Source organism: Trachinotus anak, unplaced genomic scaffold (genome assembly GCF_046630095.1).
Source record: "Trachinotus anak isolate AG129_WGS33_773 ecotype Australia unplaced genomic scaffold, CSIRO_AGI_Tana_v1 ptg000002l, whole genome shotgun sequence".
Lineage (NCBI taxonomy): Eukaryota > Metazoa > Chordata > Actinopteri > Carangiformes > Carangidae > Trachinotus > Trachinotus anak.
In genome coordinates, this window is record NW_027273853.1 from 5,363,920 (window position 1) to 5,390,826 (window position 26,907).

The window sequence follows — 26,907 nt, forward strand, 5'->3', positions numbered from 1 at the left end:
ATGGTGAAGCACGTGTGTGACAGCTGCAGCTATTTTTCCAAAATTTTGTCCGTCAATACTCAGAGACAAAAGGAGAAACATGAGACACTGATCATCTCATTTTGAACTTGAGCAGCTCTGTGATCTTCCACTAACAACACTTTTGTCAGAATTGAATTAATTTCCTCTTTCTCATCATCAGTTGTGTTAGTTGGGTTTCCTTTTTGTTTTCATCTTTACTGTTCCTCCAAAGCTTTTTCTTTCAACATGCTAGTTTTCTGTCTCTACACATTAGTCTGCCTGTGCACAGCTCCTCATGTGATGGACAGTCCTGCCACGTGTTGATACAGGAACCATATTTTGATGCAGCAGATCTCAGACCTGCTAATGCAGATATGGCAGAATCATTGCCACATGAGAATGAGATTGAAAGAAGTTTATATTATCTGCCAAAGTAACTAACTATGCCAAAGGCACCACAGTTTAGTACAAGCCAGATCCAGATCCGGATCCAGATCCAGAGTACTGCTACATTTTCAAAAAAGCCTTAAAACAGAAAACTATAATTACCGCCAATAAGTTGTATGCCGCCACCATTCAGACTAGTTTCAGATTACAATCCTGTTTATCTAGAGTCATTCAAAATAATAACCATTTCAGTAAAATTTTGTCATAATTGCTGTGTTAGGTCTTGAGTAATGGTTAAAAAGTGTTTTATGAGGTCACACTGTCCTTGTCCTTTGGCCCATGACCACCAAAATCTAATCAGTTCATCCATGAGTTCAAGTGAACGTTTGTGCCAAATCTGAAGAATTTCCATCAAAGGTGTTAATGCCTCCGGCCCTTAAAATAACTCCAACAACTTTAGACCTTCAGTGTCGACAGCAAAATTCATAAATTACTAACAAAACATTTATTATATAGTACTGACGAAAATTTGAGTAAATATAACAAAGTAAATAGACCTTGCTTTGTTTTCCAGGGTTTTGAGCCATCACTTTTTAAATCATCATCCTCATCATGAATCATCGTTTTTTTAATCATAATATTCAGGTGTGCAGACCTGAATATTTCAAGGTTTTCTCAAGCCATTTCACGGGAAATTAAAATTCTTAACTCATCATTGAAAGTTTGAGTCGAAGTCTTTTATATTTTATCATTATTATTATTACTTTTGCCACCCTGACTCAGAGTGGAAATGATCTAATGATATCAATGATAACTAAACCAAAAAGTACAAAGTACAAATCATCATCTCAGAGAGTCACGGTCAGAATATATTTTGTGATTCACTCTGTTGAAGCTCATGTGGCTACAGTATGATGAGTTTCATGATCTGTGAATTTTCTAATGGAATAAACACATTTTTACCTATTTTGGATTGATTTCCTGATTCAGAAAGCACACACTGACACGTTTCCAAAATAACAGCTGATGTACTGTACACTCTGTGGCCACTTTATTAGGTACACCTGTACAGTCTACGTTTCTATGCCTATATTGTTCAGGGTTTTTTTTCACACTGACATGGAGGCGTTAATTAAATCATATTTTTTAGCATCGAGGTCACAGCCAGAGATGTTTTGTGCTGAGCTGAATTATACTGAGAGGTGTTTTCTTCTCAAGTATATAAATAACAAAACATTAGAAACACCTCTCAATTTACTGCAGTTCAGAACAACACCACCTTTAACTATGACCTCAATAATAGTATATGATAATAAAAAATAAACATATCATTAATTTAAATTTACACAAAACCAGTGGTAGGAGAGGTATTCAGAATCTTTACTGTCTAGAATTACTCAAAGCCACACGTTCAAACTTTCACTTAAGTATTAACAGCAAATATACTTTAAATAATAAAAGTAAAAGTACTTATTCTGAAGGATGGTCCATTTCAGAATAATGTACAGTATATTTTACAGCTGGATTAGAATTAATGTGCTAAAGTGGAGGCTAATTTCACCTATTTTATGTACTGCAAGTTAGCTTAATCTGATACCATAATATGTAAAAAACATATTTCATAAATACCATAAATACATATACTATTTGTTGATGATATTTTGTATTAATAAAATAAATATGTAAAATAATTACTATCTAAAGCTATCAGATAAATAAGTAAAAAGTACAATGTTTGTCTCTAAGTAGAGTAGAAGTATAAAGTAATATAAAATGGAAACACTGAAGTAAAGTAGAAGTACCTCAGAACTGTACATAACTATAGTACTTTAGTAAACTGACAGAAATGAACATTATAAACTTTGTAAATGTAGAATTTATGGCAGCGTTGTATTGAGTTGCGTAGTAGAAATGTACCTAATAAAGTGGCCACTGATTGGTTGCTTGTCATGTGACCGTCACCAACAGAAGGTGAAGATGGTGGGTGGAGAGCCCACTCTCCTTTTTCAGTGGAAAACAACAGACATGTTCAGATCTACAAAGAATAAATAAAAATGATGACACCTAAATGATTTGTTGGGAAAAAGGGAAGTGAAGGGAAAGATGGGATTGACAGCACGTAGCTAATGGCTCTGACCTGAATTCACTGCTCTTCTTCAGTACACACCAGCAGTGAGGTGGTGGTGAGAGCTGTCACCAAGGCCTCGGTCGACGGAGTGAATGTTTGGTGTGATTAGAGCTCCTTAATCTATCTGGATAATTCCCTCATATAGGACTTTTCCTCTCACTTCCACATTCAAACCTCCTAAGTACCTTTCAGCATGAATGAAAAGGGTTCCAACATCTCCAACCCCACATGAAATTAATACGTGTCTCAAAGTTTAGAGCCAAAGTGCAAATACAGCTGTGACCCAGGAGCAGGTTCATGTTGGAGAGGAAAATGTCAGGAACTGCATCAAGGAGATAGAAGGGACTTTTTAAAGCAATTAAAGTCATCTAGTGGTCAGACTTTATGTGTAAAAATATTACTTTAAGCCCAGAATAATGAAATGAGAAAGAAGTGCCAAGAAGTAAGAGCAATGAGAGCTTACAGGAGAGGTAGAGAGGTTTTTCTTTACTTCCAGATAAGCATATATTACAGCAAGCAGCAGAGAAAGATCTAGGACAAGGATACGACACAAAAGAAAGAAGAACAAATGAGATGCTACCTCCTAATATGCAGCGATCTCAAGCCTGTGCATATGTGCACAATGTAGAAAAGTTTTCCATCCACTATTTCTACTTTAAAAGATAACCTTTTTTGGAAGACTGGTCATCGGGTGACATTTTACATTAAGCATTAATGATTAGAAGCTCAATGGTAACACTTCAGCACGGGTCAGGAGAACAGCTGATCAGAGTTTTCTAAAGTAAGATGACTTACATTTTGTTTGTCTGTTGAGTCTGTTGAGTGACAAAAAACACAAAAAAATTAAATACCATTAATTCAGTGTAGCTGATATGTTAGCACATTTTGAGAAAAAAGTATATGATTGGCTGTGAGTGTGATTTTTAGTGTTGTTTAAAGTACAGAGAGTCGAGGTGAAACCAGAAGAAAACCAAAATCATACAGACGCACAATGTTACATGACTCACAGCTGGAGAAAATGTGTTACAAAATATCTGCTACTTCAATAAAAGAGAAGGTATAAAGTTTAAGATATAAAGTTTGTGTAAGTTTTCAGGGTACAAGCTAACCACAACACCCATGGTGCATTTTGAAAAGAAACGTCCAATCACAGAGCCTAAAATTCAGTCACATGAGTGGGTTATAGTGAGATCACAGTATTCAGAGATACAAAAACTCAACCTGCAGCTTGAATCTGTTCACCTTTAAATTTAAATCTTGTCAATTTTGATAAAGTTCAGCAGCTGTGGCCCAACATTTTGTTAACAACTACAACAACAAAGCACTTTGAATTTGTTACTGTTCTCATTTGCGCCTCTAACTGACGTCTCCTCAATGGTAACGGCGCCTAAGCCGCCATACCACAATTACAGACAGAATGTGATTTCTTATAAACAAAGATTGAAATATTTAAAACTGGAGGCCATGAGCCTACAGAGTCATAACACTATCCAGGAGTGCTGGGTAAAATTGAGAACGTCATTTAAAGAAAAAAAAAGGAGGTGCGATACAGGATGGAGATAAACACTTGGCCACACACGGCGACCTGCCTGACAATCAGGATAGAGTACAGAGCAGGTCAGATCCACCCTCACTCCTCCTCATCTCCACCGTCTACTCCAAATATGGTTTCTTCTGGTTTCAGAAAAACCAAGATGGCGACGGACAAATTCCAAACTCGAGGCTTCAAAACAGCAGCTCACAAACCAATGGGTGACGTCACAGTGCTCGGTTACTCGGTTCAGACATGAATGTGACAACAGCAGGACGGAGACACTGTTGACCTTTTAGACAGCACAGATTACAACTAAAAATGTAAGTAAGTAGCCATGCTGCACTGTAAAATTTCACAGGAGACTCATTGTTTAACTGAGTAAATGCTTCACTTATTTCAGACAAATCTTATTTGAATATGGAGAGAAAAACACTTTATTTATTCAAAAAGACAGATGAAAGTGCTACATGAGATTTCACTGGGTTGCAGGAGCTAGTGGAACGGAGGCTAGCCCGAGCGTCACATCCTAACGTCAGCTCTCTATTGCAGAGAAATATTTTCACAGAGAAAATAGCCCATGGTAGGTCAGACACTTTGACTTCTTACCAGCATGTGGGTTTATTTAACCATTCAACACTTCCAGGAAATCTACACAGACTTTCATTTTCTCATATCTGAGATAATTACAGTTTCCTGTCATGTAACACACTCTATGCTAAAGTGTTAGCATGCAGCACTGGAGCCAATGATACACCTGCAGGGGTGCTGTGGCTATTTCAGAAGGTTAAAATGAAAAAGATCCCCAAGAGCCAGATATGCAGCCCCAAGTGCCCACAGGTTTTTAAGATGTTAATAGACAGATTTACACATTTTTGACCTTAAGCCATGTATTCAGATGATGCAGCTGCATGAATATTATATCTATGAAGACACCACAAGCTGTAGAGGCTGTGGTATAAATCTGTGTACCCAGCAGCCAACGGAGCACAGGTTCCATCTTGTGGACAAAACAGGAGTGTACTAGTTCTTAGCAACAACTTTTATAAAAGGTGTTGAAATTCTTTTGCTTCTGTTGTCCTGTATATTTTTAGCAGCATGGCTTTAGGGATGGCAGTGTTGGTCTTTTGGTTGTTTGGTCGATTCCACTGTTTTGGTCCAGACTGAAATGTCTCAACGGCAGTTGGATGGTGCTCTGAGGATCCTAATGACTTCAAAATTATAATATGGCCAAATGCAATGTGCAAAAGGAGCTACAATTTTTTGATATAGGTAAAATGTGTCACAACAGACCATAAATGAAGTAGTGTGGTGCTACAGAGATGCCCCGGCCTTCAGATCATATCCTACAGATGTAAAGGAAGAAGCTTGTTTGGTACAGACCCCAGCAAAAATCACACAACCATCATTTTTATATTTTTTTCAGTGAAAGTGAAAATATAATTGTGATCCCAATCACAATATTTGTCAAAATAATGTTCTTTTGTTTTTTGTTTTTTTGCATATCGTTCAGCCCTGTAAGACTGTAATAAACGTGGTGATTCTTTAACTTTTGCTCTTGCGCCACCATCAGGTCATTTTATTTTATCCAATACTTTGGTAACAACTAAACACTTCACTTCAAAAGGAATGACACTCCCAGCAGCTTCAGCTGTACTCAGTGTTTAGTGCCAATTAGCAAATATTAGCATGCTAACATGCTAAGCTAAGATGGTCATGTTGGTGAATGTTATATCTGAACGTCAGCATGTTAACGTACTCATAGTGAGCACGCTCACACAGCCTCACAGAGACACGAGCTCGGCTGAAGATTACTGTTGATCCTCTGTGAGTCCGGCTAACTGCTCATTTCTCAACTTACTGCTGAGGTTGAAAATCATTGTATCAGCACTGCTGTCCGTCACTGGGTTTTTTCATACCTCCAGTAGGCCTTGCTGAAGTTGCATATTTTTAGGGCTGTCTCCTGAAAGTCGATGAGTCGATGCATCAGTCAAGAAGACCCAGAGTCAACTCACATTTTGTGACTCACTTTATTTTTAAGCTTCCTCACAGTAACACAGGGGTAACAGTGAGGTGCAAACTTCACAAACTAAGTCTCATTAAAGCAACCGTACCACAAAACTGTGATGAAAGTAGAGACTGGCGATGGAAACGGAGTTCAGCACCACGCTGGGCAGTGCGACTGCTGGCCGCTCTGATACTCTCAGCTCTGGTGGGCTGAAAGCTCTAAGAGCCGCCCGGCAGGAGACACTCTGCAGTGCAGCAGGATTTCATAACTCAGATATGAGCAAGGCGTCAACTTTTACTTTATCTTTGTGGAAATCTGATGTTTTCACATCCGAGCAGATGAACAAAGACATTGAAACATGAGTTTTAAGTAAAACCTGATGTGGGGCAGAATTGACAACCACGGGAATAATGTATTTCTTTTTTGTAGATAGGTTGTAATAAAGAAAATACATTAGTAATAATATTGAGTGTTTATAAAAAAATAAAATATAGATAAGAAAAGCATCAAATCACAAGCACTTGACCAGTTAATACACCGAAGATGATACGTCCCCAGAGTCGATGCTTCTGTTAGAAGTGCTGGCTCTGAAAATCCTGACTCATGGACAGCTCTAGATATTTTGGGGCTTTAGAAACAACACACTCTTTGCAGTAACTTCACAATGCATCAGATAAAAACCTGGATAAAAAAATGTCACATAGAGATTTAGTATTCAGGTTCTGTCATTGTTTCAACACAACAACCAGGTTCATCTAAACTACATCCCTTGATGGACAAAGACAAAAACACAACACTGCTTCCTTATGATTTTAAGCATGGCGTCCTGTCCATCCTCCACCAGCCCACTGCCTTCGTTGACCTCAGTCATGATACATGGATAAAGGGCAGGCAACCTCTTTAACCTTTCATCTTTGAACCTTGAGGGTCTTCTAAGTGTCATCCCACTCAGGCAGGGAAGGTGAGGTCTCTACGGCAACAGCCATGAAAAGGCTCAATCCCCAGGCACTGGAGCAAATTAGCTCCAGCGTCAAATGTGAATCTTTAATCACTGTATGCTGCCTCCAGGCCAACTCTCACCTCTACCACATCCACATCAGAAAATGCCATGGAGATAATCCTCCCTTGTGTCTGTGTTCCCATAAACACTTCACACACAGGTTAGACTGAGGGAAACTCATAATGGCCCAAAAAGTCCTTTTCTTTAATCATTATGTTTTAATATTTTTATAGTAGCTTCTGTGCACCATGAAGGCACCTACAAAAACAAAAAAATCAGCCCGTTTTATTAAGGATTTATATAATTAAAAAAGGTAGCGCTGTAACCTGGAATTAATTTTCAGAGCAATAAATCCCATTTAATGATGCATGATTGTGCAGGTGCATTTTTGTTTTGCAGGGGTCACGTGGTCTCACAGAAAAGCTACAGGAGAAAGTCTATGGCTGGATTTTAAAACAGCGTCCATACCGCAGATCATTCTGGAAGCTTCTTATTTAGGATAGGGTGCCTATAGTCTTTCATGAGCTCCCTGCCTGACTAAGCCATCTTACTGAGCTCGACCTGTATGTGTGTGTGTGTGTGTGTGTGTGTGTGTGTGTGTGTGAGAGTCTGAGTGTGTGCATGTAGGAGGGAAGATCCACACATAATGATTATATCGAGTTTATTCCCACTGATTCTTTTACTTTTCCTTTTTTCTCCGCCCACATCTACCTCACCAAGAGAGGGAGAGAGGGGGAGAGAGAGTAAGAAAGAAGAGGAAGATGTGATGTTTCACATCTCACTTCAAAGCATCGCTGGACCTCTGGGACATTAGAGCCTGTTTCCCATAAAGCTACTGCTGCTATAGGCCCAATTAGCACTCTCAGTGTTCAAAACATCACATAAACATCTTGGAGAAATACCAGCTCTAACAGGACAGTAGCAGCATGTGCAGCCACTGTATAAATATACACACACACACACACACAGACAGACAGACAGACAGACAGACACACAGACACACAGACACACAAATGCATCAGTAGCAGTCACTCAAATACAAACATTTTCCTTACTTTACTTACATATTTTAATTTGTCAAAGGTTTTTAAAACAGGACTTTTTCTTGTGATGGAGCAGGGCCGAACAATATGCAAAAAAAAATGTGATGATGTGGCGAGCACTGCCACCTCACAGCAAGAAGGTTCTGGGTTTGAATCCCGCGCCTGGGGCCTTTCTGTGTGGAGTTTACATGTTCTCCCTGTGTCAGCGTGGGTTCCCTCCGGATACTCCGGCTTCCTCCCACAGTCCAAAGACATGCACGTTAGTTTAACTGCCCGTAGGTGTGATTGTGAGTATGTGCAATGTCTCTATATGTCAGCCCTGCGATAGACTGACAACCTGTGCAGAGTTTACCCCACCTTCACCCAGTGTCTACCTGGGATTGCCCCCCCCCCCCACGACCCTGTGTGGATACACGCTATAGAAAATGGATGGATGGATGTTCAGCCCAGTATTGTTAAAGTTGTGGTATTAGCAAGGATCTGAGTCGTTCCTCCACTACTGACAACCTCATTTTCTAAAGGTGTTTACAGTAAATCATCTGTTGTTATGTGTCAAAACAGATATGCTCACATTTCTACATACAGGACCAGTTTATTAGGTACACCGAAATAAAAAACGAAAGCAAGCCTCCTTCATGAGCTTATAGTGTTCAGTTATAGAGAGGTTTGTAGTTTGTGCTTTTGTTGAAGTGTATTGTGTTACACTGGCAGGTGTTTCTAATATTTAGTACCATCATTGACATAATGGAGCAGACAAAATATTTAAACTAGCTCTCAGTGTGGAGGTAGAGGAGAGAGATGTATAGTGTAATCCCTGCAGGCTGCCATTTAAATGAGACAAATCTATGTTCAATAGGTTCTGAACTTGTGAACCTACAGTTTCACTATGAGTTCATACAGTAAAGGTTTGGACTGAATAAAGGAAATAAAAAAAATCCTTGCTACAAAGCTCAGGAGCAAATGACGACACAAACAATATGATGAGTCCAAATGAACGAACCAAATGAAGTAGAGTCAGATGAATGGGTTTTCTTCTCTAATGCTTCCTGACATGTCCCCTCTGCTAGGAGCTCAAGGAAAGACCTGACTGGCCATGAACCTCCCTGCGTACCTGCTACCTCACCTTTCATATCTCTGACAGCTTCAGCAGCAACTCCCTTTGCAGCATGAAGCAACACAGAAAAACGCCCACAGCTGGGAAACACGACTTTCACAACTTCATGATTTAGAGCCATTTTTTAAATAAGGAAAATACAGCATGCACACAGGCAATTTTTAGATAGATAACACACACACACACACACACACAGTAAATGGACACACTCCTTTGTGAGTTCAGTGTGGGAGGGTTAATCAGAGTAAATCGCTGACACTAATCCGTGGCCTCTCTCACCCGCTCCTTGCCTGGGTATTTGTGTGGGCAGCCTGTGTGTGTGTGTGTGTGTGTGTGTGTGTGTGTGTGTGTGTGTGTGTATAAATACATTTACATGAAAGTTGACTGTTTGAGCTTCACAGTGAATATAGCACTTAAACTCAGTTACCACTTCATAAGGTACACCAAACTAAAACTAATGATATCTAACACAACTTTGCTGCAATGATGTTATGTTTCTGTTTGTGCTGAATCCATTTTAGATGTTTATTCAACTCAGTTCAGTGTTTATTCACTGCTGAGCTGCATTACATTATACTGACCAGTGTTTATATTATCTTTAATGAGTGACGGCTAAATAACAGAAAGCTATTTGGTAGCTTTAGATTTAGTTTTAGTTAGTTGTACCTAATAAACTGGCAACTGAGTGTGTGTGTGTGTGTGTGTTTCTTTGTGAATGTGTGTTTAAAGAGTAAGAGGGTACAGACAGATTCACAGTTTGAAGAGTGGGAGCCACTGTGTGATACTTGTTATGGAGGGATGTTCATGTGACAAACAAACTGTAATCACAGTGTGTACAGTAAATTCTGTTTGTGACCGATTTAAAATCAAAACATGCTGTTTATAACGTATTTAATGGCCACAATTTAAATCAGGACCCATATCATCAGATGGGTCGCAGTGAGTCTCTGACAGATTGTTCTGCCTTTTCAATGTCAGCAGGTGCACATCATCAGCCTTTTAAAGGGGAGGGAGTGATTGTGTTTCTTACTGTAAAGTGGTTGTACTGAACATCACTCTCCTACTAAATGTACCCATTAAATGAAAAATGATCAGCAAGACTGGAGGAGAATTTTAGATCTTTGATCAATAAACATGATCTATTTATAAGTTTCTCCTCGTGTCGTCTATTTATTTTCAGTTGTGCTACATTTATCCAATGTTTTCATCTGGATTTAAACATTAAACTCAATTTAAAGGTTATAAAGGAAGTTAATTCATGTATGTATTTAATTTCATAAAAGTATTATCATATCAGCAGAAAATATACCCAAACCATCAGTGCATGCTCAGTGAAGAAGTTAAAGAACTAAAGCTTTTGTTCAGAAATATAAAACACTTTAGTCATGCATTCATTCAACATTAAATTTGGTTGCTTAAGGTTTAAAATTATATCTGCGAGGAGAGAAAATCAGTGACTTCATACAAAGCTGCGGACAAACCAGTAATACGCCAGATCGAGCAGTAACTTTATCTTTAGTATCAGTCAAAACCAGTAAATCCCACTGATGATTCACAGTGTATCAGTGCTGTGGTGATGTGACCTTGTGCTTTGCCAATACAACAAGAAAAGAAAACGTACTTCTCATTCCACACAAGTACAAAGGGCTTTGATCATGTTTATCAAAAACCAGTGTACTGTGGAATTTCAAGATATAATTCAGTTATTATAACTATTCACCTTGTTGTGTAATTTTGACATACAATGAGGTTTAGAAATGTATTCTGTTCATTTAATAATAACCTGACAAGCGAGATTAAATTGTTTTTGTTGGATTAAAAGTGGAGTAAGGTGGTTTTAACAAATCTCAGTTCAAACAATAAACCAAGCTTTGTTATGGTCAGATGACCATTTCTCTGTTATGATCACGATGCAGTTCTAAAGTGGTTTTCATAGCAGCTGACCCTGGATGAAAATTACAAATCGAAAAACTACACAATGGCAAACACCTCCATAAACTGTGACCCCCTTCAATTAACTAACAAGTGCCCCCTGGAGGAAACAATCATGAGCGGAGGGAAGTCATGTGCATCAAGAGAAATCAAGGACAAGCTGTGAAGGAGTCGTCAGATAAATGTCCCTTCACACTGGGTCAGCACTGTAGAGTTTTACTGCAATGAGAAATCCAAAAAAAAAAGACATTGAATATTTCAAAAGGACTGACAACACAAAAAACAGAAAGTAGTTTGTGAGGAAAAAGATTGGTAGTAGGGAGCTGAAGGCCTTGGTTAGCACGATGAAAAATAACCATCGAATGAAGTCTCTCTGTTATTGGTTAGAGTAAAAGGTTATTTTCTCCTCCAAACTGGATCTATTTTGGACATGAACTTTTGAAACTTCTCTCAAATATGAATTAGGTGATAGTAAGTCCGTAAAACTGAATTTGAGATGTTCCAATATTTGCTGTTTGTTTCAGGACCCTGACTCATGGTCGTACAAGAGGAGCCTGATACTGTTTTCTATTGGTTTCCCAAGAGCACCTCAGCTAGCCGGGAGAGAAAGTAGAGCATAATCGATACCCTCTATTCACCCGGACCTTCCCAGATTTTATCAGTGAACCAATCAGTCCTCATCTCCAAACTCAGCCGAGTGCACGGCAAGAACTGCTGTTGCCATTTTCCCACAATGGAAGTTCTTCCGTCAACCCAAAGCAATGTGATCCCTTATCTATTTCTGCACTGCAGCCATCGGACTGCTCTCCATTGAAGTGCTATCGATCTGCCTCGTGTGGCGCACTGAAAAAAGAGGCGTAGAATCAATACTCCCAGCCTTCATCCTCGGTCCTCCAGCCTCAGCTACCTCACGGTGTTAAAGAGGGAGAATGCATTTTTATTCATTTCCATTATTAGTTTGGGGGATCACATTACCTTTCAACACAATGTGCATATGCACGCTGAATACTAATATATGGTGCTACAGTGTGTTAGCATCACTGTTCAGAATCACATTAAGTTTTTGTTAAATGATGCAGAACATCTGTTTAGAGGAACTATATTAGTGTAAAGTCCTTGTGATATTTTTATCATGTCAGGTATTAAAGCCACACTATGTAATTTTTTTAAAGAAGAAAAAAAATGTAAAAAGTTCCCTTGATGAGGAATAAAAAGCTGCCTTGTTCAAATGGGTTTTGCTGCTACAGCCTTATATACACTTGGTCTGGTATAACCAATAGCAAATGTTAGCTAATTTTAGTTTCATATAGAAATTGATGTGTGACTGACTTTAACGTGTCAGTTTGCTGACTACATAGCTCTTCATGTGCACAGTACTGATTAGGGCTGAACAAGTAATCGAAATTCCAACTTAAGGTAAACACATTTTACCAAATTAAGGTAAAATGTGTCACAAAATACCATAAATGAATCCTTGTGGTGCTACAGAGATGCCAATATATACAAATCATATTTTCCAGATGTAAAGTAAAATGCTTGTTTGTTATAAGCCCCAACAAATCAACCATCATCATCATAATTCGTAATCACATATATTTGCCAAAAATAATCACAGTATGATTTTATGATTATATTTTTTTCATTTTGTTCAGCTCTGGTACAGATACACAGTGATTTCACATTTTTTCTGTATTTGCTACTTGTGACCACTGTGTAGCAAATCTTACATAATCTCTGCCTGAATCTAAATTATTTGATTTCATTAACATGTGTTTTCCTAGACAAGATAAATATCTCTTGTAAGTGGGATCTAGACTCAACCTAAAGCCTAAATCCAATTTCAGATTAGCTGTTTAACTCTCTGATTCTGTGTGGTAGGTCGGAGGTCAACACTGTGTAGTAGGGCTGAACAATTAATCAAAATATAATCAAAATGGCAATATGGCCAAGTGAAATATCCAAATTGCAGGAGCTACAATTTTTTGATAAAGGTAAAATGTGTGACAACAGACCATAAATAACCATCATGGTGCCACAGAGATACCCCCGGCCTACAAATCATATTCTCCAGATGAAAAGAACAACATTGTTTGGTTCAGAGCCCAGCAAAAGTCACATTATCATAATTTTAATATAGTCTACGTGTAATGCAAAAAAATCACTATTCCCACTATAATGGTGAGTCATATATATATATATATATATATATCTGTCAAAATAATCACAATATGATTTTTCTGCATATCGTTTAGCCCTTCGCATTGACAACATCATTATTGCTAAAAAAAAAATGTCATTATGTGAAGACAGTCAAACACTGATTCCAGAGAAACAGACATCACTCTGACTGACAAATGTGATCACCAGGACGATGACAGCAGTAAACATCTATCAATAAAGATGTGATACGACTAAATAGGTCTGAACTACAGACGACACTGAAAAGACAACACACCTTAGGTGTTATGAAATATTATCAATCAAATACTAATTTCTTACAGTCGACCTCCACAGAAAGAGCTGCAGGGATTCAGCATCACATCAGCAGGGAGGAGGCTTAAGGTCACTGGACACTGAACCAATGACACTTACAGTCAACCATGATATTTATATTTTTTATATTCCTATCACCTTGTGTTAAGTTAAATTATTAATGTCCTCATGTGTTACAGATGGAGGAGACCTGAGGGAATTAATCACGTTTTATCAGCAGTTGTGTCAATAAACAGCAGCTGTACGCACAAACAAAGGTGACTCACTTTAGAGGTGTGTTTCTTTGTGAAAGTAACCCAGAAGGATGGACAGGATGAGGGATCAGTGAAATATCCTAATGATATTTATTGTTTCACAACAATTCCTCTGTTTCCTCTGAAGGTATTTGCTTCGTTTAACAACTATGTTGAAAAATGCTGTGTCACTTTCAGCTGACTGCTGCTGCTAAGCACTTACCACCAGTGCAGTAATAGTCTATCCTCTGGTTGTCTGTTTTCTATGTGTGTGTTTGTGTGTGTGTATGTATGTGTGCGTGTGTTTGTGTGTGTGTGCGTGTGTGTATACATTATGTGTGTGTGTTTGATCCCAACAGGCCCTTACCTGGCAGATGACTGAAATAAGTCCCTATTCAGCATCTATTGTACTTTCAGCCTGGGCTCTGAGCCCTAAACCACCACACACACACACACACTCAGGCAGACCTAACACTGCAGCTCCCTGAACCGTCACCATGGTGATTATACACACAGTTCAGCTTTGATGTAAAGCACAAGGATTAAATGTCCATTAGATTCAACTCTCTCCTGTCAGTCACACTGCAGTAACAAAAGGCTTGTAGTGATGCTCTAACAGGAGATACGTATACGTATATATGTGCATAACGAACCAGTGGTATTCAGATTTGTCTAGTTGAACATTTTTTCTCATTTTAATCTGGAAAACTTAAAAAAAAACAAAACAAAAAAACAAAGGAGTGTTTTTCACAAATTATCTAAATATAGATCATGTGACAGTGTGGTGGTATGTCTGTTTATTCTTTTGTATAATATTAGTAAGACAGCCCTGAACTATAATAAAATTCAAATATTCAGGAGTAGTATAGTCTCGAATCAGGGTTCAGAAACTGTTCTTAAGCAGCCTAACCTGCAGTTAGCCTACATTTAACTCAGCCAATGCAGATAAAGATAGAACAGTTATTATCAATATTATCAGTGTGGAAAACAAACTTTTGAAAGAGGTTAATATTTTGGTTGGTCGCGTAGAGACACTCATTATTCACTTATGCAAATAAGTTTAGAAACTCAGATCTATTCACTGTAAATTCACTTTTAAGACAACATGGACAATATCTGCTGTCATGTCACAGCACTGGTATTATGTGGATACACTGGTATTAATATGATATCAGTAAGTCTACCATATCTCCAGCTTCAAAGTACCATAGGTAAATGGGCAGCATCTCTACATTAGGTGTTTGTTGACACACTGAAAGCATCAACTAATTCTTTAACAGATCTGAAATTCAAAATGCAGAAACCTTGCTCCTCGTGCTCCTCGTCACCAGCTCAGAGATCATTTGTACCAAAGAACAAGAGGAAGCTTTGTCAGTAACTGATCCTTCATCTCATCTTGTAGCAGGAGCAGCGAACATACCCAACACAATCTCCAGCTGAAATTTGCACATCTACAGGATCTCAGTTGAGAAACTACTATGTTATATTCTCTATTAGTTTTATTTGAGATAATAAGAAAATGTATAAATATAATTTAAAAATGTGTATTTATGTTAAATTCTTGCTGAATGCAGCTTTTTAAAGTCACTTTTAGAGATTATTCCATCCAAATCTGTTTCATAAAAACTCTGCAGAGTATCAAAGCTTTTCTCAGAAGAAACAACTCTAATTGTGCTGTCTCATCACCGGTCCATTGGCTCAGGGAGCGCCATATCACACTGACCTCTGACCTCGGAGGAGAAGTGCGCAGAGTGACGGGTTATAAACAGCTGCAGCTGCTGGTCAAGGTCGCAGCGCTGGAGGTCGACGTCCCAGGATCGAATTCCTGCCAGGGAGGAAGACAAAGATCGTTTGAGGACAACAACACAAAGCACAGAAGACATTAGTGAAACTGAGTAAGATTTCTCAGAGTAGTTTCTGATGAACCGGGGGCACATTTAGCATGCGAGTCATCGTGCAGGAGATCTCCAGCGCTCTGTTTCTGTGAACTTGAATTAACCTCTTTTTTAAGTTGCTGCAGCATTTTGACTTCCTCCCACCGTCTCCTCTCGGCTCTCTGTTTGGGCTGCAGGGAAGGTCAATGAGAAAAACTTTTCAGGTTCAAATTGTCCTGAAACTAATGGCACTGCAATGCATTTTTTTACATCAGTCTTCCTAACCTCTAATAATACAGGGGTCGTATTATATTCACTACTGTAGTTTGGACTTGGACAGAAAACAGGTTTTTCTTAATTGATGAAAATTTCTGTTTTCTAATTATTTAGTTAAAATACAATGAACAAGATTTCCTAAATTCATGGAAAGTTTCAAACTAAATTTTATATGATACAAATATCTTTAATTCTGTCTTCAGATTATGGATGTTGTGCTTCATACTATTTTACTATACTACTATATATTACTACTAATAGCAGTAGAGTACACATTTACCTTTACAAGAAATAGTATAATAATAATATAAAAATATAATATAAATAATAAAATAATTATGAGAATGAGAATAACAATTTATTTATAGTTTTTTATTTTTAAAAATCTGAGCCTGCAATCTTCAAATTCTGATTCAAACCTGCATTAACTGATTTTCTGGCCACTGGGGGGCAGCAGAAACAAGCTGCAAATACAACAATGACATATCATCACCTTAAGAAGTTGTTGTTAGCAAAACAGTTGCCTATCTGCACATCCTGCAGAGCAACATTAGAGTTAGTCTGGAATCATGTTTGTGTAAAGCTGATGAATATAAATCCAATATTCACTCTCCTCTGAGCTGTTTTACTCTCCACCAACAGAAATGTTAGCTGCTGAACACTCCACTGTGTTCACCAGCTACTCTCTGACTTTGTCTGTCTGCCGTCTGGTGCTGAGCACGGAACTCACACAGGTTTTTAGAGCGGGAAACAAGGCGGAGAACAAAGAGAGGGACCTGAGGGCGTGAAAACCAAAACAATGAGCTGAAAGATGCTGAAATGTTCTGTATCTGTGGGTTGGTCACTAAAGCTCCAGCTGTCACATTACACAGCCATTGTTACTGTCAATACATGAATATGTGCAGTTTTAAGTAAAGGTTTGAATTGGCTGCTTTTTTTCCTCTGTGACCTTACTTTGTGTTTTTATTCAGAAATCACATGTGAACTTAATCACTGACTAATATTTTTAATAGGAAGGTGAAATATTTTAACTGATATCAGTATTCATTGGTACTGAGTAGTTACTCAAATTACTGCGTCACATTATTTTGAATGGTTAATCATTCATTTACCACATCATCAACATTTTCCTTATCGTAAAATGTTTAAGACCTTTAGTAATAATGAGAAGTCCAAACATAAACAACTAAATTAAATGGAGTCCAGTGGATCAGTAGAAATGACTCAGTAATGAACTGATCTGCATCTCACACCCACTCTCTCTCTCTCTCTCTCTCTCTCTCTCACACTCACACACACACACACACACACACACACACACACACTCAGCAGCTTTATCAGATCCTACTGAGCCGCAGTGACTCAGACTTCAGAGGGAACTTGTGTCAGATCTCATCCAGCAGGATACAAACCAATGCACGCACCTCTCTCATCTTATCCACTTGTGGACTCTTTCAGCAAGAGCAAGAAATTTGATTATTCTAATTTTTCAAATCCACACCTCTGTGCTTAAATCTCCTCTTTCACAAAAGAGGCTTTGAAGACCTTGTTTTGCCCTCAGCTGAGGAGAAACTGTTCCCTCGCTGCAGACTGCAGTCTGTTCCCAGAAATGCTGTGTCACTGTTATTAACGTTTTGTAGGCATTCACTGGCAAACATCTGTCTTTTCACTACCAGAAGCATAAAAATTACAACCCCCCAGTCTCATGTTGTTTTCCTTTTCACACCAATCCTCACAGTAACACACTGTTAGTATTTACAGAGGAGAACGAAAGCAGGATTTTTCTGGAGGAATGAAGGTTCTCGTACCAGAAGGCTGTTGATTTTGTGCATCACCTGAATCTGCTCTTCTTGGAGGATGAGAAGACAAAGTCACTGTTTCAAACATCAAAACTAGATGCAGACTAAACTGTTTATAGATAAGAGAGGAGCGATCAATGGCCATGTTCACATGCATGAAGAATTTTGAACTTGAACCTTTTGTGGCTGTGGATGTAAACATAACAAACTGTAGCGTCGAAACAATCTGCTGATTGATTGACTGACAGAAAATTAACTGGCAACTATTTTGGATATGAATTAATTTTATTAAGTTAAAAAAGATTAAAGTTATTAATCAAACCAAACGATGGTTTCAGCTTCTCAGATGTGATCATTTGCAGGTTTTCTCTGATTGATGTCATTGTTCACTAAATATCTTTGAGGCTGTCGCACAAAACAAGCAATTTAAACTCAGAAATTGTGATAGATATTTTCTTTCAACAGATGAATCTACAGTTCAGTGGATAATGACAACAATCACAGAATAACTGAGTCAGACTCACACTCCTATGATGAGACCAAAAAAAAAAAACAGCTTAATAAACACGCACATAAAGAATTGATCTTTGTGTTTGCTCTGAGTGTGAAATGGGTTCATTGCTGCCCCTTCTGGACAATTAGGAAAAAACACACCCACCCATGTTCTCTGCCCCCTGACCTCAGGGGGGCCGTAATGAGTCCATTCAAGCTTGTTGCTCCAGAGTGAAGCAAAATGTAAAACTTACAACTCTTTTGACTAATTGTTTTCATCATTTTACAAAGTAAAAGTGCAAAACATTTACAGCTTCTCCAACCAGAGAATTTAATGTTTTTCTGTATCATGTCACAGTAATTTGAATATCTCTGGGTTCTCATCTGAAGACGTCATCTTGGACTCTGGGAAATGATAACAAGCATTTTAACTATTTTCTATTTCAGAGACATGACGACTGATCGATTAATTGAGAAAATAATCAGAAGATTAATCAATAACGAAAATAATTGTGGTTGAAGCTGGACATTCAACACACCAGCACCCTACAGCAGGTGGACTAAAATGTTCTGTTGTTTGTTCCTCACAATATGCAGACCCAGTAACTAGTATCATAAACTTATGTTGACCTACACACGACTTTAACCAGAGTACGACCAGTAAAGCTATGTGACTTCAATCAGTGCTATTTGTAAGTTTTGCCATTGCTACATAGCCAACATCAGCATCAACAGCTGTTTACATTGCCCTCAGAAAGTGTTCAGACCCCTTCAAGTTTTTCACTTACGGAAGTTTCTCCTACCTCCACACATGATCTCTGGAGCTCAGTCAGAGAGACCACCGGGTTCTTGGTCACCTCTCTTACCAAGGCTCTCTCCCCTGATTGCTCAGTTTGGCTGCTCTGTGTAAATATAAAATAATTACGGAGCCCACTGAGTTCTTGGGAATCTTCAGTGCAGCAGAAATGTTGCCTCGACACAATCCTGTCTCTGAGCTCTGCAGACAGTCCTGTCCTCCTCATGGTTTTCACTCTGATGTCCATTGTATAGCTGTGACCTTACACAGACAGGTGTGTGTCTGTCCAAATCATGTCCAATCAGCTGAACTGACCACAGGTGGACTCCAGTCAAGGTATAGAAACAGAAGATGGTCAGGAGAAAGGGAGGTATCTGAGCTAAATCTCAACTGTCATAACAAAGTGTCTAAATACTCATATCAATGTGATATTTCAGTTTTACATTTTTAATACATTTGCAAAAATTTCTCAAATTGAGTTTTCACTTTGACATTATGGGGTATTGATTCAAGATTGGTGAGGGAAAAAACTCATTTTTTATTTTAGCAAAAGGCTGCAACATAAAGAAAAATGTGAAAAAAATGAAAGGGGTCTGAATACTTTCCAAATGCACTGTGTGTCAGTTGCAATGAATTTCAATATCCAGTGGCAGCCATAATTCTGCCAAAATATGACACAGATATGATTGTTTTAAACCCACTTAGCATATGGATGGAAAATGGAGCTGCTGGTTATTCTGCAGGAGTGGTTTGAGACATCTCTGTTGATATTTTCATACAGTCTCACATTTACATTTTCATTACCGCTGTGAAAACTTGAACTCCAATGTTGCCAACATCAATCAAGCTGATTCCTCTGTCAAGGACAAAACAACAACATTGTTACAGCCTGTGAGGGCTGCATGTTTGATACTGACAAGAACACCTGAGTGGAAAGATGTGAAATGTTAATAATGGCATGAATGCAAATATTTTATCACTCAGTAGCTCATCTGTTACTGAGTGGGCCATTTACTGCACTCATTTCTGCACATATTTCACTTTCCTCTATGAGACACAGCCAAAAGATTAGAGATGCTTAATGCTGCAGAACACCCATAGGGAGACAAGTGTTACAGACACTAACTGAAAGTTATATCCTTGCAAGATTCTGAATTTGCAGACCGCCAGGACATGATGTCTTCACGCCGTCTGAGGTGAGAGCGTCAGAGCCACAGTCACACTACGCCTCTGTTTCACTGCCTCCGGGCTCCTGGTCTGCTAAACCTGAAAGGTATCAGCCTGAGAGTCTTTCCTGGAACCTCTGGGAACAACGCTGCATCACAAGCTCAGGATGTGTTTGTGATGTCTGATGAGCCTCTTTTCTCAGGAACAGTCATTTTCTTTTCAAGGAGCAATGAAATGCACGAGGGATCTGGTGCTTGGACAAATGTGTGGTGCAGGAACAGTCCTCGAATTCAGTGCAAATGTTTTCAGTTTTCAACTAGAAAGGCGCTCAGTAGAGAACATACCTCCACCAAGGCCAAGACAATAATCTGCATCTGACAGATCCAGATTATTATCTTGAGCTGCACCAAATTGTACAAACTGATAATGTCAGATTTTTTATATCAAGATCCAGACTTTATTTCCTGACAGGCTGATGAAAATGTTGAAAATTGGCCTGTCTTGCAATGTTTAGCAAACTGATAAAAAAAAAATGCCCAATTTTCCCACCAAGTTTGGTACAAATCATTTCAGTATGTTGTGTGAAATCCTGCAGATAATCAAACACACGGGTGAAAACTAAACCTCCTCGATGGAACTAAACATGTGAGAGCCTGGCAGTGCAGATAACTGATCTGCATAGAACTACATAACATACTGTACGTTACAACCTGTGAAGGGTTGAGAGACAAAAAAGGATACACAGGAGTTTTGCAAAAAAATATCTGTTGTCAAATCAGATTTGGATAGTTTGTACTTTTATGGTTAATGTTTTAACCCTGAGCTCAGATTTTGAGCCTTATCCTGAGGCCTGAACAGCGCAGCATGGGTTAAAAAATAAACACGGGACAGATTTAGTCCTGGGGCTAAGGTTAGCCCCGGGCTTTAAAAGTGTAAAAAGCCACTGTGTTTCATGCCGTCATGCAGTGTGCTACCAGTTTCTGTAGCACAAGAGTTTGGAATAACAATAAGAAACCTGAGTGGTTCCTGTTAAACCTCCACCCCAGCAGCATTAGCACCTTTCATGTCTCCTGGTAGTCCTCACCAAACTTCACAGCTCATACGGTGTTTGTAACACTCTGACACATGGTGAAGCCAAAACGGTAGAAAAAATACATTTATCTACATAAATTTGAGGATTTGTTGCTTCTACATTAATATGCAACTTCTTCGATATGATTGTTACTCGGATGCCTTTGGGTTTTGAACTGTTGCTCAGACTAAAACCTAATCGATTTGTTAATCTATTTATATAAAATTGACCTGCCACTATTTTTATTAGTTATTTTTGAAGCAAAAAATGATAAATATTCTTAAGTTCAGGCTTTTAAAATGTGAGGATTTGCTGCGTGTCTTTGTCTTGAGTGATATTAAAGTCAAACATCTTTAGGTTTTGGAGTGATGGTCAAGAAAACCCAAAAATAAAAAAATGATTATCAAAAAATAATCATTAGTAGCAACCCAAGATTAGAGTTGTGATTATGTTTCAGAGTGTTACGCTGGACTCTGCGAAACTGTGGTGAACATTTAACTTCATTTTCAAAAATTAAACAAAAAGACTCACATTAAACTGATAATGAATACAACCATTAGTTGAGGCACGAGAATGATTTTCAGCAAATCAAATCTGTCTAAATACAAAGCTTGTTAGCTTTGGTTCTGTTTTGGTCGCGACTACAACACTGCAGTGGGGGTGACTCGTTGCAGGCCCACAGAAGGACCCTGCAGCTAACATGTGATGAGAGTCAATGGCAGGTCATTCCCACTGAGTCACACTGAAAGCACCGACCTGGGAGGAAGAATCGATGCTGTAATGAGCCGAGTAGGTGTGATACCGAGCCCGACACAGAGCAGCAGTGCTGTCAGATCTCTAACAGCGGTAAGAGGAGGTCAGAGGGGACGGACGGGGTTGACACGGCGTCTAATACTGGCCTCTCAAAGTGCAACTGATCACCTGAACTGTGAACAACTTGGAGTGGCAGCGGCACAGCAGAAAATTGGTGACCAGGATGCTCCTGAATCTGCACGCTGCAACTTATTTCACAACTGCTCCACAATCTGTTCACATCCCCAAACTTCAGCGCGCTCTCCCTGGCAGGAATGACTGCAGCCTGCTGCAGCTCCTCAGGAGGAGGAGCAGGTTTTAACTCAGACAGCGTTCACACATTCAGCTGAGTAATGATGCCTGAGCGTCCGTCAGGAAACTGAAAACGACGTCTTTTTCCTTATAATATCTGCTATTTAGGCTGAGCACAGCCTTTGTTTACTAGTTTGAGGGTACATGACACTCCATCCAGGAATACACCCACGCAGGGACACACATGCAAGCATAAACACACACACACACACACACACACACACGCACACATACGCGCGCGCACACACACACACACACACACACACACACACACATGCCTGCCTTAAAATAGAAGCTGCTTAAAAAATTGCTAAGACAACAGAGACTGAAACACTGTTATGCAGGTTTCAAATAAGGTCTCATTTATGGAGCCATGCTGATTGGCCAGGTGTGTTAATGTCCTTTCAACTGCTGGTTAGAGATTCATAGATCGATTTGATGCTTTTAACTAGAGTTCAGTATTTTGGTTGAGACCCAGAGGGAGGCTGCTTGCCAAAATATTGCTCTATGAAAGTGAAAAGACCTCTGCTGCATTTACAACTTGAGTCTGCAATTTTGCAGACATAGTGGGTGAGAGAAAATGCGTGTCCCATGGTGCAATGCTGCAGCAACTGCCTCCACCTATGGATACTATCCTGTTCGTTGCGTCAAAGCATTTCTCTGCTGTTTCCAGACTGAAGCCTTGTACCGTGTCTTTTCATGCAGCCAAACAGATGACAGACACACACTCACACCGGCGGCTCGTCCATCACTCACCCCGCTCTGTCTGCGCCCTGGCGGCTTCCAGCTGGTGCTCGGTGCCGATCTCCCCGATCACTATCAGCATGTAGTAGCTGCCCCGGTTGAACGGCACCCCTCTCCGCCGTCTCCCTCCACCTCGGCGGTACCGCAGTCGCTCCTCGGACCCCGGCGGCGGCGCGCTGTAGCCCTCGTCCTCCTCCACCACCGGTAGCGCACCTCGCACCGGGATCTCCATGGCAACAACCCCCGGAGCCGACGCCGAGGCTGACTCCATCGCCATGACAACCACCGCTGTGAGCAGGGGAAGAGTGTGGCGAGGTGGGAGGGGGAGACGGAGGTGAGGAGGAGGCTGAGGGGTGAGGGAGGGGGAGGGGGTGAGCACAGGGGGTAGAGTGTCAGAGAGTGCAAAAGTTTTATTTCCCGTGGACTTTTCAAAATAAGAGCCATCTGGGAGACAACCGCCTTAAAATATATATTAATATATCTTTATTATTATTATTATTATTATTATTATTATTATTATTATTATTATTATTATTATTATACCACATTTAACGTCTTTTTGCATTACAGTCCCAAAGGCATATGAGTTAGTTCAAATTAACTCCATCTTTACCAGCTGCAACATTGAACTGGTGTACACATTAATGTATCAATAGCTATTATCCAATAATATAATAATAATAATATAACAATATGACAGTTTACGTGTCTGTCATCTTTTCTAAGGTGATATTCCGGGACACACCTTTATTTCACAATGGCTAAATTAGCAAACAAACATGCAGGTGTTAACACGGGCCAGGAAGAGGCTAAATCCAGCCTATCAACATTAAGGCTACAAGCAACCCATAATACAACGACCTGTAAAGGCAACAACACCCACTAATGTGCAGAGAACAAACTGTTTGAGTTGTATACACTAACTAATACAGACTAATGCAACAGTCCTGCAAGAGATGGTGCTGCTGTTGAACTGTACTGCGTTACATACAGAGGTGTTTCTATTTGTTTTTTATGAGTGAGAGTTGGCCACAGAAACACCTCAGATCTCTATGATGCAATACAGCTCAGCTGCGCCACAAACTACAGCCTCCAAAATGACTAAAAGGTGAATCAGCACCTCTAAGAAAGTTTAAACAAAAACTGAACATTAGAATCTTCATGAAGGTAGGATATCTAGCAGGACTGTTTCATGTTAGTTTTACCCAGGTGTCCCTAATACATTTACAACTGTGTGTATGTTTGCGTGCAGAAGCATACAAATCTTTTTTCCTGGTTTTGTTACACCAGTAAAAGGAATTGCAATGCATTGACATGCTCCCTGGCATCCAGCAAGTAGCTCATATCCTAGCATGCACACAAACCCAGTGCTGACACAATGCTGCATCCGGCTGTAGTATGGACGACCACGAGTGTACAATGTCCATGTTCCATACAATAAGAATTAGATATATAGCCAGAGGTTGATAGTGATGGATCACCAGATTTTTCCATATTATATTTGTTGTGTACATATGTTCTTGCACCCCAGACAATATCCTCTTGAAGTGTATATATTAAATTAGTTAAAATAAAATCCAACATAGAAGCTTCAGCATTTCACTGTCTCTGTCAACGTTTTCTACACTCACAAAGCCTGACTCAGACAGCTCTACATGACGATAAAAACACTATGCAACAAGACATTTTATTGTCTTGCAGGATAAGTAAAGATAGATAAGTAAAGCAGGATTATATTTCTCTAAATGTGAATTAGAGCCCACTGCCCACTGCTCAGTCTCCATTTAGGATTCAGGTGATGTATGAATGTAGTCAGTCTTGTGCAGTGAATTTGGAGAATTTATTAAAATAATCTGTAGAAAATGAAAGGGCAGTTTCTCCAGAGCTTAGACTTCTCTTTATGCACACATACATACACACATCAGGACACACTGATAAAGACAGAGAGCGAAGGACAGCAGAGCAGCCCTTAAAATAGCCTCTTTCTTCTCAGAGAAATGCTCCTCATTCAGCCTTTCTCCTGTTTAACCTTGAGCTTGGCACATTTCAGCGAGTAGCAGAGGGCGTCTCAGCATATACTGTCAGTACCACACTGAGAGGATAATAAGGAGGTCCACACACCAACTTGTGCTGGGCCTTACATGTAAGTCTGAACCTTTATTTCACTCTACTTATCACTGATAACTGCACACAGGAGCACACACACTTTCAGACCTGAAGGTGAAGGGTTAAATACTTTTGAATTCCTTTCATTTACGATATTTGTGCTTATTGTTTTTTATGTGCTGTATTCTATTAACACATCGGGGCAAATTTCAAATCCCCTAACAGTGCCATTTAAGGCTTCTCATCCTATATATTTCTACAATAAAAAAACTGTGTTGGTAAAGACTTAAGCTGTTAGTGCTCAATTCAGCTTTGTTTGCAAGAGACAGGGTCAGACAATAATGAATAAATCAATAAACAGTGTATAACACTATACAGTAGCAGTGTAAAGTTAAATTATGGGGTTTTTTTTGCTGCAGGTCTCTCTGACAGTGAGTCAGCACTTCACTCCACAGAGCACCTACACCACAGCCACGCTTCCCTCTAGTGGTAACAGACCAGACTCCCGACTCAGTGTAAGTTGGCGGATGACGTAAGGCACAATACATCTGTAGGTTACGGCTGAGAAATTGTCAGACCTGCTACGGTTTACGACCTCAGTTTGTCTTTTTCTGCTGGAACAGAAAGGAGAACAACCCTGTGGTAACAGTCACAGATTCTTCAGTCACTGTCTTGTAGTAAAACTGGCTTCAGAAAGGTCAATTTTAAAATAGATCCCTTTAAGAAAAGTCAAGCTTTTGTCTTTGTTTGAGAGAAAGTCTGATGCTAATCCTGAACTGACTCATTAAAAGAGACGAAAATGCATTTTTCTTGATAAATCTTTCAATATTAACTTTAATTTTCACAACTGATTCCCATTGTTCGTTCCAGGATCAAACTGATCATGTCCAATTTGTGGCAATTTTTCGAACAAGTAGCAGATGAGATCATTTTAATCCTTTACCATGATTTACAGTACCCAGATTTGTCAAATGTTAAAATACACAAAGCTAAGTACTGTTACTCAAATACTGCTCTTGTACAATAGATAGATAGACAAATAGATAAAATACTTTATTGATCCCTCGGGGAAATTCAAATATGAGGTACATTTACATGAGTATATTCATTTTAAGCTACTTTATACCTCTACCTCTTAACATTTCAGGGGAAAATATTGTACTTTTTACTCCACTACATTTATTTAACATCTTTAGTTACTTTTTATACTAAGATTTTAAATGCAAAGAATATGATGAGCTTATAAACTATAATGCAGTGCTTTGCTATTAAACTAATTAGGAGTGTATAATAATACATATTCAATAATTCAGTGTATTATTAAAGAAAATAACACCCTGCATAATGAATACTTTGAATGAATTCACTTGAATAATTATACTTCAAGTGCATTTTGCTGACACTGATACTTATTGTAAGACTAATACTGATAATACTTTGGTTACTTTGGTAACATTTTGGATGCTGCATATTTGACAGTACAGTATCTGAAAGAGCGAGTGTTGGTAATTAGGGTGTTAGGTGATTAGCATGCTCACAATAACCCACTAGGAAATGACCTTCCCTCTCTCTCAATACTTACAGTTTGTCAGCGAAACAGATTTGTTT

At 39.1% G+C, this 26,907-nt stretch overlaps 1 protein-coding gene across 1 annotated transcript in view; it reads right to left on the reverse strand.

Moving 5' to 3' along the window:
* LOC139629577 (microtubule-associated protein futsch-like) overlaps positions 1–23,517 on the reverse strand; it is an 81,568-nt gene extending 58,051 nt beyond the window's left edge. Inside the window, exons 1-2 of the mRNA XM_071492288.1 lie at positions 23,206–23,517; positions 15,593–15,694 (exon numbers count right to left, since the gene is read on the reverse strand). Of these exons, the coding sequence (XP_071348389.1) occupies positions 15,593–15,694; positions 23,206–23,470 (367 nt within the window). The 5' untranslated portion in view covers positions 23,471–23,517. The remainder of the gene's footprint in view (positions 1–15,592; positions 15,695–23,205) is intronic.
* Positions 23,518–26,907: the final 3,390 nt, after the last annotated feature.